General features: G+C 40.5%; 1 protein-coding gene across 1 annotated transcript in view; it reads right to left on the bottom strand.

Annotated features, from left to right (window-relative positions):
- Positions 1–5,230: 5,230 nt before the first annotated feature.
- The window catches only part of LOC306742316 (cGMP-inhibited 3',5'-cyclic phosphodiesterase 3A-like), a gene marked incomplete at both ends in the record, with an annotated part of 44,420 nt that continues 36,147 nt past the window's right edge, over positions 5,231–13,503 (bottom strand). The window contains 13 exons of the mRNA XM_079224672.1: positions 5,231–5,544; positions 6,285–6,546; positions 7,468–7,629; positions 7,844–8,047; positions 8,279–8,478; positions 9,062–9,169; positions 10,007–10,118; positions 10,520–10,657; positions 11,018–11,214; positions 11,441–11,517; positions 11,627–11,870; positions 12,136–12,245; positions 12,333–12,478. Of these exons, the coding sequence (XP_079080798.1) occupies positions 5,231–5,544; positions 6,285–6,546; positions 7,468–7,629; positions 7,844–8,047; positions 8,279–8,478; positions 9,062–9,169; positions 10,007–10,118; positions 10,520–10,657; positions 11,018–11,214; positions 11,441–11,517; positions 11,627–11,870; positions 12,136–12,245; positions 12,333–12,478 (2,274 nt within the window). The remainder of the gene's footprint in view (positions 5,545–6,284; positions 6,547–7,467; positions 7,630–7,843; positions 8,048–8,278; positions 8,479–9,061; positions 9,170–10,006; positions 10,119–10,519; positions 10,658–11,017; positions 11,215–11,440; positions 11,518–11,626; positions 11,871–12,135; positions 12,246–12,332; positions 12,479–13,503) is intronic.

Below are 13,503 nucleotides of genomic sequence, written 5' to 3'. Positions count from 1 at the left end.
GTTTGTTGCTTTCTGGCCCAGTTTTTAGACAAAGATGTGGTAAAACGAGATTTATGAATGATGTGTGATTGGCTGCTACAAACCACTGGCTCATGTTTGCAAAAAAAAAAAAAGTGACACACACAAATTGAGAGCCTGCAGGTAGTTGATATTACCAAGGACCAAGCAGAGGGGAGTCAAGTGAAATTTAAGAACAACACCCTCTGAAAATCTTGTTGTTGCTGACCTCCAGTGGTCTAACTTCCAGGGTGTGTCCGTACACAGTGGCATCACCGCTGGCTGTGGGTACAGGTGCAACAAAGACAAGTTCTGACTAATCCAACGGCTTTACAGAATGGTGTTAAATTACTGTAAACTGAGACCATATCAGTGGTTCCCATGTTTTAGACCCTTTTACAAAATCACTTAAACTTGACATTACACGTTTTGCAAACAATGCTGCCATGTTTCAATTTGTCAACATTTTTCAAATTTAGATTTTTATCAACAGTTCCAGGCATCCATTGGTTTCCATTCATTTGAATGAACATCAAGTCTGCATTGCATTTTGCAAGTTGCATTGTTCTTTTGAAGTAATGCAGTGTGATGGACTGTGCTAAAGGATTTTATACTGAAGAGAAATACATGAAAAACAATGGTTTGGTTTGGTATGTTAAGGATACATTTGTGGCAAATACTGGCAAAAACACTGGTATGGTCCTTTTCATTTCATTGCAAAAACAACTGAAACCTGTACTTAGAAGATTGTAGGAAACAACAAGTAGACCATTCCCTTATGTCTCATTTTAAAAACAATAAACAACTTTGGATTATTAATAGAAAATATAGCAAACCCCAAATTTGATCACAGCTTTGATTAAGTCTCTTTGATTGCTGCACTGTAGTGAACACAGTAAGTGAGGCAGGGCTGAAAAGGGGATCCGAGGTGGGAGGTGCATTTTGACTAGCTGGATCCCGAGTGAGCTTTGAATTCTCTGATCACACACAGTTCAAGCAAATAAAGTGAAAGGAGTAAAAAAGGAAGTCTATAAATTCCCAAACATAGAGGTGGAGCAAGGGATGATACAAATGTAAGATATAAGAAAAAAAAAGTCATAGCAAGAGTATGCACATTAGACTACAAGTGAAGCATCAATATACTGTATGGTGCGTCAGGTATTTACAGTGCAGGAGCACACGCCCATTCACGTGGGCTCGTACGCCTGTTGTTTACAGGTGGCAGGATGCTTGCAGAGCTTTTTACAGTATTGGTTATTTTGTAGAATAACTGAAGATTGAAAACTATGTTGCTGTACAGAGCTTCAAAAATGCTCAAGTAAAAGACCCCAGTCGATGCCTCACATGACCCACAGACGTGTAGATCAGTCGAGTATCAGCTGGTGTTTCCAGATCTTTTGTACTGCTACAGGTAGACGTATAGTGACAAGCCAGTGCAAGGCTAATGGAAGACATTTTGTCCAGGTGGGGACTTGGATAAATCCAACTGCATCGTGCTGTATAAGCTACAAATACACTGCTGCACTTTGTGTTGACAGGTCATTCAGGTGTCAGATATCCCGTTGCCTTTTTCTTTTCTCTGTTGTCAAGGAACATTATGGATTTTTTTTTGTCAGGTGCTTCCTGTCTAATTCACTTCATCACTGGAGGTACAATTTTCTTTTAATAAATTCAGATCTTTTAGACCACCAATGAAGCCAGAAATCTTTGTGTCGTCATGGATTTTAAAAATCAATCAAAACTTGTCATACTTAGGTTGCAGCAGGATTTAGAAAAAACATCTCCATTCATTTATCTCCATAGGCTCTCTCTAAAAGTTGATCAAACAGCTGGTTCAGAACAGAATCCGCACTAAGACCAGTTCAGAGTTCCTGAATGTCAAATAATTTACTGTTGGTTGGTAAAGCACTGAATGGTTTAGGGTCAAAATACATTTCTGATCTGCTGCTCCTTTGTGAAATGCCCAGACGTCTCAGATCATCTGGCACAGGTCTGCTTACTGTCGCCAAAGTCAAAACTACACACAAAGAAGCAGCATTCAGTTTTTTTCAGAGAAACTGTTTTCTAAGGCTTGGTTCTTATAAATCAGGGCGTTTTTTTTCTTCTGTTTGCCACTTTAATGTTATTCTATTTGAGCTTTTTTTAATCTTCCATTTTATTTCACAATTTAATTCCTATTTAAAGTTTTTTTTTTATATTGCCATGTATCTATTTTCTTAAATGTGTTATGTGAATCACTTTCACTTGCCTTGTTGAAAGGTGATAACTTACCTTGCCTTTTCTCTCAAGTACACACACAATAAGCACAAGCTTTCTTTTTCCTAGCAGTAAAAAAAAAAACCACTGCACACTTTTGTAAGTACAGTGAATAAGCAGACAATGGCATTATGTGGCACATTTTAGCCCTCCTTTGCACAATGGACGTTTTGATAACAGTGCAATGGATACAGCTGAGGATTTAGTATTAACATTAGCTTAACTCTAATTGAGTTAAGAAATTGGGTCACAGTAGAGCAAGTGCAGCCAGAAAGAACTTAATGTCTGTAAACAAGCCTGTTAAATTAACTGCTTTGTCTGTTTTTATCGAGTGTTTGTGAATAATGGACTGGTTGTATTGCAGGAATATCTTATCCTTGGCGGATGTTTGTATTTCTATCTTATGCTGTGGTTGCCATTTGAATTTTTCCTGCCATGTAATGTTTTTTTCTCCGTTTCATTATCTCAGGTAGAGATCAGTTATCGGCCCTAACACAGGAACTCACCAGCCACCAGCAACCTACATGGCTTCAAGTTGTCTGCTTGCTATTTTGTGTCTGGATGCTGGAGACTTAAGCGATTCCAGTACTCCTGGGCATGTTGTGTCGTCTCCTGTGCACCTACGCTAATCATTGGGGGATTTGCAACTGCAATGTTGCAAATTACCAACGTGCTAAAGAGCTGAAACAGAAGTTACAAATCAAGGCTGCTTAAATGCTTCTGACAACTACTGCCAGTGCACATATAACCACACACTCCCTACTTGGATTTACCAGGAAGCTGCTTTTAAAAATGCTGTCAAAATCCAAGAAAGTCTTTCAATTGAATTAAAATGTGCCCTTATCTACTCTGCAATTTTGAAACAAAGTACCTGCTACAGTAAGTGAAGACACAAAGTATCCTTACATCGCTGGATCTGAATCCCCAGAGTTGCCTATCAAATGTCAGATGAAATCACACCATATTGCTTATTCCTGTCACACATTTTGCAGACTTGTAGATGTATTTAGCGTCACATGATTTTGAATCCAACCGAACTGGCTCATCATCAAAGAGTTACAGCTTGAGGAATTTACTGAAATGTAGAAAAGATCTGAGACCCCCCTGACCCTTTATAAGCAGCTACAAGTCAAGCTAAAAGGCTTCTCCCTCTCCTCCTTCTTCTTTCATTAGTCTCATTACTGAGGCTGTTCTCCTTGTTCACACTTTTCTCCATCACCACCAATCAGAATCTGAGGACATCAAAGGAGAGCACGGACACAACGTGTTAACCCATACGCTTCGTCAGCAGTAAGGACTACAAATGGAGAAAAAAAACAGAGGCCTGCTGACCTATGATCAGATTTTAGTGGAATTTCTCTTACGTTACTGCACTTTGACTTCTTCAAAAAGAAACCACGGAAACTGCAGACGTCGTCTTCAAAGACAGCTTGTGTCAAAGTACATTTCTCTCCTTATCTGCAAGTAAAACTCTCTCATTCAGGCTTTTTTATTTGCCGTCTTTGATTTCCTCAGTGTAGGTAGATAAAACCCTGATTACAGACAACAGCAATTGAGATCATAACAAATTAATGATTTGGATCTGATTGAGACGTGCAGATAGTTTCCTCAGGGTACACAGCACCCCCCGGGATGGCAGGAGGCTCTTCTTTTATGTCTTATTGATGTGAATCCTCTTTGGAGGTGTGAGTCAGCTCTGGCCTGGGCCACTATGGCTTACTGGATTTACTTCTGAGAAATTTGACCTACATACCAGGCTATAAATGATATTGCAAAGAAGAATGGATTGTTTTCATTACTGAGTACATTTCTGTGTAAAAGTAAGAAAGCACAAGTTGGGAAGTGGCATACAATGTGGACACAAATTATATGTTCTTAGAAAAACAACATTACCTTATTAGCTGTGTTTTTTTTTGTGATTGTTTGTGGTATTTGTGTGATCAATAATCTTGTTTCTCTTGCGGTTCCTTTAAGATTTGGAAAGGAAACTGCATGTCTCAGTAGACAAAAATAAGTTGATTTAATAGCGCTGCAAACAGCAGATACAGAAAATCCTAAAGCAGTGGCGAATAAAAGGAGAAGGAAACTGCAAGTCTTCCTTTGTTTCATTTTCTCTGCGGGTTTCTGCCTTCCTGAGTTATTTGGCCTGGAAAGAGTGCTGGACTGACTCCGAGTAACAAAAGACAGGGAGAAAACATGCGGACCAACATTGTTTCACATGAAGAAAAACTAGTTTTGTATGTTTTTCCTTGAGCGAATATAAAGCTTTTAGAGCAACAGGGTTCTTTGTTAAACTTCCTATCTGTTATGATACGAAATGTGTTTTTACAGTCGCTGCATGTGTATATGTGTCTGTGAAGCTTGTGTGGGTGTATGTTTGTATACACAATGGACTACAACTGGCTCTTTTTTTTTCTTCCGTCGCCTACTGAAATCCACAGGGCTGAGCCTCAGTGGACACAGCTTTTTCCCTGGCTTTCATCCCATTGTCTTCAAAGAGAAAGGACTTGCTACACATCCTCAACTAGCTGGGTGGCTCTACAGTGTGCTGATAACACAGGAGAAACAAAAAGGGGGGAGGTAGGGTGACAGTGTATTACTCACTGGTGGAGTGAATCTGGGAATCAGCGTGTTTGGCCTGTAGTGCATGATGGGCAGCCTGGGTAAGGGCAGGGCAGCAGATCCAGACTAAAACAAATACTCAAAAAAAACAAGTACAGTCCCAATCATTCTTTTTTTCTTCTTCTTCTACTACTCTGCTGTCACATCATCTTTTGCTCATCTTATCGGATGAACTGGGCATGCATCATCCCTGTCCTCCCAGTTTTTGTTAGGCACATATTACCCCAAAAATCTTCTACAGTGTTGTGTCAAAGTGATGTGCTGGCTACCATATCAAGAGTTTAGTTAGGAAAGAAACAAATGTTTAGACAACGTTGAGATTCCTGGTTATAAGAGGAGGTCAAAGTTCATAATATTACTCTGGATCCTCCTCATTTTCCCCTGAAGTCTCTGATTGAAGAATTTCTTCTTCCTCTATAGTCGGCACCTGTTCCCTTTCATCAAGACCATCAATCGACTCCTCCTCTTTGCTTGTTTGCTCCTCCTCTTCCTCATGAATGTCTGTGATTGGATCAGTGGGGCTGCCAATGCAGTTCGGGTCCCCGCTCTCATCCTCTTCCTCGGCCTCTGCAGCGATGACTCTTTTCCACATTTCATGGTTTTCCAGAATATGCTGTGTTATCTGGCAAAACACTTTCCTCCTGCTCACCTTTTTGGTTTCTCTTTGCTCTGTCAGACACAAAGTCAACAGTTAGACAACATCCTGGGAAAGTTGGTCATGACAAAGCTTTCTTGACAAGAGTTATATGAAAGGGCTTCTACACTCTAATGTCTGCACATTAAATATGAAGCTACAGCCAGGAGCCTTAATAGCTTATCACCAAGTGAGCAAACAAGGTGAAACGGCTTGTTTGACTGGCCAACAGAACATCTAATCAACACGTTGTATCTCGTTAGTCTGATACACACACACATACCTAAATGTCCCTATTGTTGCATGGCAACCTCAGACTGACAACAATACTACACACAGTTTCTGTTTCTTAGAAGATTAAAGAATTGTTGAGTTTTAGCAGCATTGGTAAACAGATTTTTAGTTTTTTGTTATCCTTGAACAGGTGTAGGCTAGCTGTTTCCCCCTGTTTCCTGTCTTTATGCTAAACTAAGCTAAGCTAACCATCTCCTGGCTCCAGCATCATATTATCACAGAAAGAAGTGAGTCGTATCAATCTTTGAATCTAAATCTCAAGTGTATTCCCTAAAATGTCAAACTATTTATTCAAATGGGTTATTTGATCTGTTGGAATCTCTGTTGGCATTATTTCCAACTATATCACAGTTGAATGAAGTCGTCAAGTGGTGCAATTGCCTTACAATAAATGTAAATAAAACCATTTCTATTAAAACAATGACAAAGACAGATCTGTGAGATTTTTTCTGCAACATTAATTATTAAGAAGTTGTCATACGGGAGGTATCAGAACTTGTTGATGCGTCCTCATCTGCCATATCCTCCTCTTCTGTATCATGTCCGTCCTTGGCGTCATCTGGCTCCGTCTCTCCCTCAGGCAGGTCAACCCAGCGTCCCGGCATAAGAGCAGCAGAGTCGTAGGATGAGCACAGAGGTCCCACTATGTGAGTGATGAATGACTCCTGTAGTTTAGCAAGCTGCGGAGCAGAGCGGTCCATGAACGGGCTGATGGGAAGGCCTAGGTTTGACTCTTCGTCACCCTGGGAGGGTAAAAAAAGAGCAAAGATGTGAGAAGCACAGAAATGATAAACTGTCAATGTGCTAGAAAATGGAAAATACACACTCATTATATTTTATAATGATAGGATTTCAAGAGAGAGAACAATTTTCGAAAAAATTATGAATGAAATTAATCGTGCAGTCGCTTCAATCAACTGAACATCACTTCTTAACAAGTGATATTAATAGGTGATATATTTGTGATATTTGAATTCAAACTTTGCAAACTGTCTTACAATTAATAGAGGTTTAATTAGTCAAAAAGTAGTCATCTGTAGTAGTCTCTAACAAATTCATCATAGTCCAATCCAGTAGGCAAGTCTTTTGACTATTCTATTTCTGTTCAAAGGGAACATCCAGTTGCACACTAAAACACTTGCTCAGGGGTCCCCAAGCAAACAAGTTAATCACTATCATCTGCAGAGGTGCTGTTACACAATTGAGCCTGACCTTGCTGGGGAGGAACTGAGCAAAAAGATGAACTGCCTTGGGAGCAGTTTGTGGGTTGTTGTCACTGTCAATCAAATCTGATCGACCCACTCCCACACAGTCATGATTTAGCCGATACAATTACTTTTTGACTGTTAAGTCTAATAATACCGCTATATGTACTGTCCAGCCACAGTATTATTTTCAACTGATGAATTGTGTGTGTGGGTCATCTTGGCAAAACGTGGTTTGAGAGACACTATATTTCTTAAGGGTGCCAAGCAATCGCCGTGCTCCGAACAGCACACGCTCCAAATGGCCTTGTTCTTGGCTCGTATTCGTTGCCTTCATTGGTTGCCCCTTGACAGCCGTGAAAGCAGCAATACTAGGAGCCAAGCAACCGGACACTGCACTAGTCTGTCTAAATGCTAATAACTTGAAAGTGAGATTTGGAGAGAGATTTCTAAACATACTTGTTCGTAGAACTCGTTGACAATCCCCTCTGTCCACTGCAGGTGCAGCTCCTTGCACTTCAGCGGCCCGTTGACATCAGCCAGCTTGATGCACATCTGGCACACCAGCATTCGGTCGTTTTCGTTGGTCCAGTCAATACCAGACACCCCTTCATCACCCACCTGGGGAGATGTGCACAGGCAGGTTTGTGTAAAAAAGAAAAACGCAGCTATGGATTGTCAAGAATTCCCCACTGATTGGTTTTCAGCTTTAGTTTCAGACTAAAATACTTTTTTTTTATTCCAGGAACAGAACAAATTGACAAACAGGAGCTGAGAACAGACAATAATTGCAGATCGACAATGGATGGTCACCTTTTATTATAGGGATTTTTACCTTTGCATTAAACTCTGCAAGGAAGTCAAAGTGCTTTTTGAGGTCAGTGGCAAGAATGGCTTCAATGACTAAGAAGCGGAAGCGCTTGAACTCCACATGTTCAAGGTTAGCCAGGAAGTTATACTCGGGTCGAGACATGAAGAGGTTCCACGCTGAAGCTGCATGGTGATTTTCCAAGACTGAACGATCATTGTACAGAAGAGCCTACAATGGAATGTCAGAGGAGAACATGTAATTAATAATCAGTCGTGGCATTTAAGATGTAAGCTGCTCTGTGTTTCACAATCAGAGTTTTGGTATTGGTTGTGAATTGCTGTCTCGTAGTGGTTGAGCTTATTGGTTGTTGGTACATACACTACAACATATAAATACTCTTCTTCATATCATCTAAACTGAGCTCCTATTGTAAAGATTTATGCTGCTGCACTCATTTACCTGTGGTGCACTAGTAGCTACTAGAAAGGCGTTGGTTCTTCCAGGATGGTCATAATCGTGCATGGCGGCGGCTACATACAGGGCCATGAGCTCCAGGCCAGGGATAAGGCCAGCCAGGGAGCCATAGCCGTCTTCCAGCACAGAGTTCATCTTGGACACAAGGAAGCCTGCGGCACCAGGATTAATGCCATTCTCTGAGTCTACTGGCAAAAAAAAACAAAACACAGCACTCTCCCCAGTCACTGATGGTGCTCTTTTAAAAAATACTGCCACCTCATTGGCGGCTGTACAACCTTGTTCTGTTGGACTCATTCAGGAAAAACATTCAGCATGTTGACTTACTACACCTACATTATATATCAACAGGATGTTTTTGATTATAAAATGAGTCATACGTGACAAAACAATGTCAAGAATAACCCGGAGGTATGCTATCACATGATAGTAGTGAATAGATAGATAGATAGATAGATAAATACTTTATTCATCCCTAGGGGGGAATTTGTTTGTGGTAGCAGCAAGCAAGTTACGGAGTAAACATAAACACATTAAGTATGGAAAATACAATAAAATAGCAGAGCAGAACATATTAAATTTAAGAAAATTAAGTTATAAAGAAAATGCAAATAGTTATAAAGTGTATATAAAGTATATACAGTGACTAACTAAACGACAAAACCGGTGCTAGGGTTATTGATGATTCAATTGAAGGAGGAAATTATGCAAACTAAGTTTGCATATTTTTTATTTTTTTTTAAACCTGTATTCATCAAACATCCTCACCAGCGTGTATCCCATTCTCAGTCAGCAGAATGGGTAGGCCTGGTACAGGCTGAGTGGTGAGGTACCAAACAGCATGGAGCACATCAGTGGCGTGGATCCGGTTGTGATCTGGGGAGAGTCAAACAAAATAAATAAAATGCCTATTCACACCAGTGGAGGGCAGTAAGACCACTGTTATCAAAATCCACCTGGAGCAATTTAAACATTATTTTTTTATAATGTAAAATGTAAGTGTAACACTATCTAACTGGAAGAATATAACATTGCTGAAATAATGGCCTTCTGCCGTTTAATATAGATCTATTTCATGGGAAAGTTTCATGTTGACCCATATTTAAATATGAGTTAAGACAAAATGGGCAATGGAGACAAAGCTCCTATGTTATTTGGCATGTAGCTCAGGACTAGGCAATACATGTTATTGACAGTAAATCTATAGGATACAAGGCTGGTTACTTCGGGGACATTTTTACAAAAGTTGAATGTCCCTCTGAAGCTGTGTTAAGTATACAATTGAATATCACAGTATAACAAGTTAGAAATATTTTATTTATAATTTACAGATCAAAACATTATTTATAGTTCTTCTTTCTTTTGTCATCTACTGTCATTCAAATACCATTAAGAAATAAAGTAGATTGTAGATGCTGTGAAACCATTAAAAAGTTCTACCTGTCAGATACATATTTAGTTTCAATATGAATTGACACAAACATTGTAGTTATTTAGATATTATCATCTTCTGATATCAATCACAATCAGGAAACTTGATATTCCTGTCAACTGTGAACAATCAGATTATGACATATTACTAAGGCAGACAGCAGGCCTGGTGTTTTACTACTGTGACAATGCATTACATCCCCCTTGTGGCAGATGAAGGTAATGCTGAGTATCAATATTTTACTTGAATAATTTGATAACAAATGGAGATCTTCTACTCACAAGGAATGACCCTGTATCCGTTCTCCAAAGCATGGAAGTAGTTCATGAACTCTTGTACAGGAATTCTGAAGGTCTGAAATAGACCTGTGTCCTCAAAGAGCTTATAGGAAACCTGGGATAGAACATGAGGAAAACACACTGAGTCATATCTCATCTTTGTAGAGGTTCAGATGTAAAGCTGGGTCATGTCACATCCCATTCCACAGCACACCTTTTCTTATAGAAAGGTCTAGTATCTGCTCACACAAAATAGTTTTTGGAACTGATGATGGCGTCTTGGCCAACATTGCATGTCAGATTTTTGCTTTTTTGTCTAGCATTCTTTTGGCTGCAAGCTTTAAAATGTAAATCAAGTCCTCCCATTGCCGGCACTGACTCTGTATCACATTAAGCTGCCAACTACATCAAAAATGGCCATCAATATGAGATAATTTTAATAGAAACAGTATGGATGTGTTTTCATTACATAAATGTCATCTGGGCTTAAACATTTCCTCACTAATTGGTGTTTACCTGACTGAGGATGCAGCCTGTCTTGCCATGAGTCTTCTCCATGAGACTGAAAATGGGAAAGTTCCAGTTGTTGAGTTGACTCATCGCAGGCTCCAGCGTTGGCAATGCTAAAGGCTCTGCGGCCAAGACTTGTTTGTCCTATCAGGTAAGAGGAGAGGTCAGACACATACTTGCAAGTACAGTAAAATAACTGTCACCACAGTTTGATGCTCAACAACAGGCTTGGGTCAATATGTAGATATACATTATTAGACTTAGTTAATTAGGCTTAGTTTTCTAGCATTTTGCGAAACCGTTTTCAAAAATATATGATGTTTATGGAGCAGTATTTCTACCTAATGACATTGGATAAATCATTGTAAAAATAATCCTAATCAAAAGATATAATCAAAGTTATTTATTTCTCCCCGTCTTTGGAGGGATTTGAAGCACATTAAAGCACATAAAAGATAACAGACTTTATTCCAGTTACCAAATTAAGCCTCTCTGATTACATACCTCTGGTGACGGCAGGAGTGGGTGAAGAACGATGTCCTGTGCCAGATACTCCCTGCAACCTTCCCTCGCTTCAGTCAGCTTCTTGCCTCCCTCGCCCTCTTCTTCATTCTGTGCAAAGTCGCTGCTGTCACTGTGGTTGGTCTCATAGGTGCTGTCGTAGGTGCTGTCATAGTCCGAAGATGCAATGGCACGCTCGTCTGTGGAGACATTACACATGTTAGACGTGCTATGTAATGTCACCGTGCAATGGTTAAACAAAGATACAGTTGCGGAGAACAACAGTATGAGTGAACCAAATGGTCAACTTAGAAAATACGATGGAAGAATACCATATATTATAGAACCATGTTAGATTCTAGAAGCATTTTATTGTACATCACACTCATAGGCTGCCATCATAGGCTGTGCTTGCTACCCGTTTACCTGGATGGGGTATACTGTCCCCTTTGTCGTCAGATTCTACCCTTTGGTTTAGTCGATTGTTGAATGGTCTGCCGCAGCTGATGGAAAGAGAACAGAGAAACACCAACCATTCAGAGGAGAAGCTTGTCCATCTGGATCATGTGTAACAGGAGAACTATTCCAGCGTGTGGTCGCATGTATTTTTACCTGCCGCAGAGTGGTGGAGGCCGCCAGTAAGGGGTGGTGGAGCTCGGGGCGCTCTGACTGTGAGTTAAGGCTCTGTGGTGGCTCTTAAGGGCCACAGAGCCAGGGGTTTGCTCTGTCAGGGGCCTGGACGGCTCAGGAAGCTGCACTGAACATGTTTTGGTGGTAGGGCTTGAGACGGGCGTGTCCTGGGTGGGAGGAGACGGGCACGGAGAGCCGAGAGGTGATACGTTGGAGGGGGGAAAACCTGAAAGAGAGAGCGATACTGACGCTAATGTTTCAGTCGTTGCGTGATTTGCTCTTGATACTAGTATTTGTCTGTCTTTGAACTATGTGCAGTGAATAGTCAAGCTGAGAAGAATTTACCCATGTAACATACTCAACATACTCAATGTTGCAGAAACTCTCAGTGTATGAAGTAGATTAGCACACACGCACACGCACACACACACACACACACACACACACACACACACACACACACACACACACACACACACACACACACACACCTGGTCTTCCCAGTGGCTTGCTGTAGAGGTGGTTGGAGGTGACAGAGGCAGCACAGGACATGGAGCGACTCTTTGAGATGGTCATCATCACCGAGTTGTTCCATGATTCACTGATTTAATGTGAGAAAACCATCACTGTTACAGATATAAAATACTGTAGTCCTGTTGATTGGAGTGCATGAGTGAGTAAGAAGTACCTGTCTGTGGTGTGCTTGATGCTGGCGGAGCGGTTTCGGTGTACAGGGCCCGGCTCTAAGGTAGGCATCCCTGTAGCTGAGGTGGTCGTGGTCCAAGTTGACGAGATTCTCCTCAGCAACCCTGGGGGCAGACTCCGTCTTAGACGCTGTAATAAAGATAAACAAAAACATGTCTGCAATCAAAATGTGGTCTTACATATGCTGCAATGGTGTTATTCTCCATCATCGTTTCCAAAATAATTAAGTCTGATCTTGTTTCATCTTCTAAACAACAATGTTTTGAGAACGACAGGAAAGGTTGACAAAGAGCTTGGGTAACATTTACTCTATGACCATTAAAAAAAGTCAAAACTACCCTAAAAGTCACACACAGATTGCACAGCAAGAGACTAAATAGAACATCAAAAAAGAAAGGCAGACACAGTACCTCACAAATATTGTACTCAAAGTGACATTTCAGCCGCAGGAACATGTTTTAACCAATAAACAGAGCTTTATTTTCCTGCAGAAACATAAAGACATCAAACTAGAGGGATGCCATATTTGTTAGTCCAGCCCATCCCTGTTCTTTAAAAGTATGTATGACAGAATGGTAAGTTTCCTCTGTGGCGTCAATATATCCAATCTCTCTCGCTCTCTCACGCACAGGACTATAGAGGGCAGCAGAGGATTTCACTTCTACTGAAGGAAAGCATATCCATCCCTCTTTGTCTGTTCACTTCTTAAGCAAATAAACACACACACATGACCTCATAGTGCTCTGTGGTACACTTTCCTCCTGTTGTCAAGAAAAGCTCATCAAAGTAATCTATTATTTAAAGAAAGACAGAGGAAGAAAGAGTGAAAGGGCATTTGGTGGTAATCAATTACTGTCAGCACCATGTCTGCTTTTGCCTTTGTGAAGGGAATACAACTCTAAGTGCAGATCTGAAATATCTGTAATGTAGCTGACAATAATATTCAAAGACTTGATGTTGGCAGTGATCATGTATTGCTGCATCTCATCATGGACGTCTCTTTGTTTTCACACCACAGCTAAATAAATATAAATCACTATTGTATGCTTGGGGAAATCTAAACGAGAGAAACAGATGCCTCTCAGTCATCAACATCTCAGTTATTTCTGTTCGGACCTGTTCAAGAGGACAGCACAAGTGAGCTGAACCACCAA

This window comes from Taurulus bubalis (genome assembly GCF_910589615.1).
Source record: "Taurulus bubalis genome assembly, chromosome: 10".
NCBI lineage: Eukaryota > Metazoa > Chordata > Actinopteri > Perciformes > Cottidae > Taurulus > Taurulus bubalis.
The sequence above is the reverse complement of the archived record's forward strand: the minus strand, read 5'-3'. Positions and strand labels throughout refer to the sequence as shown.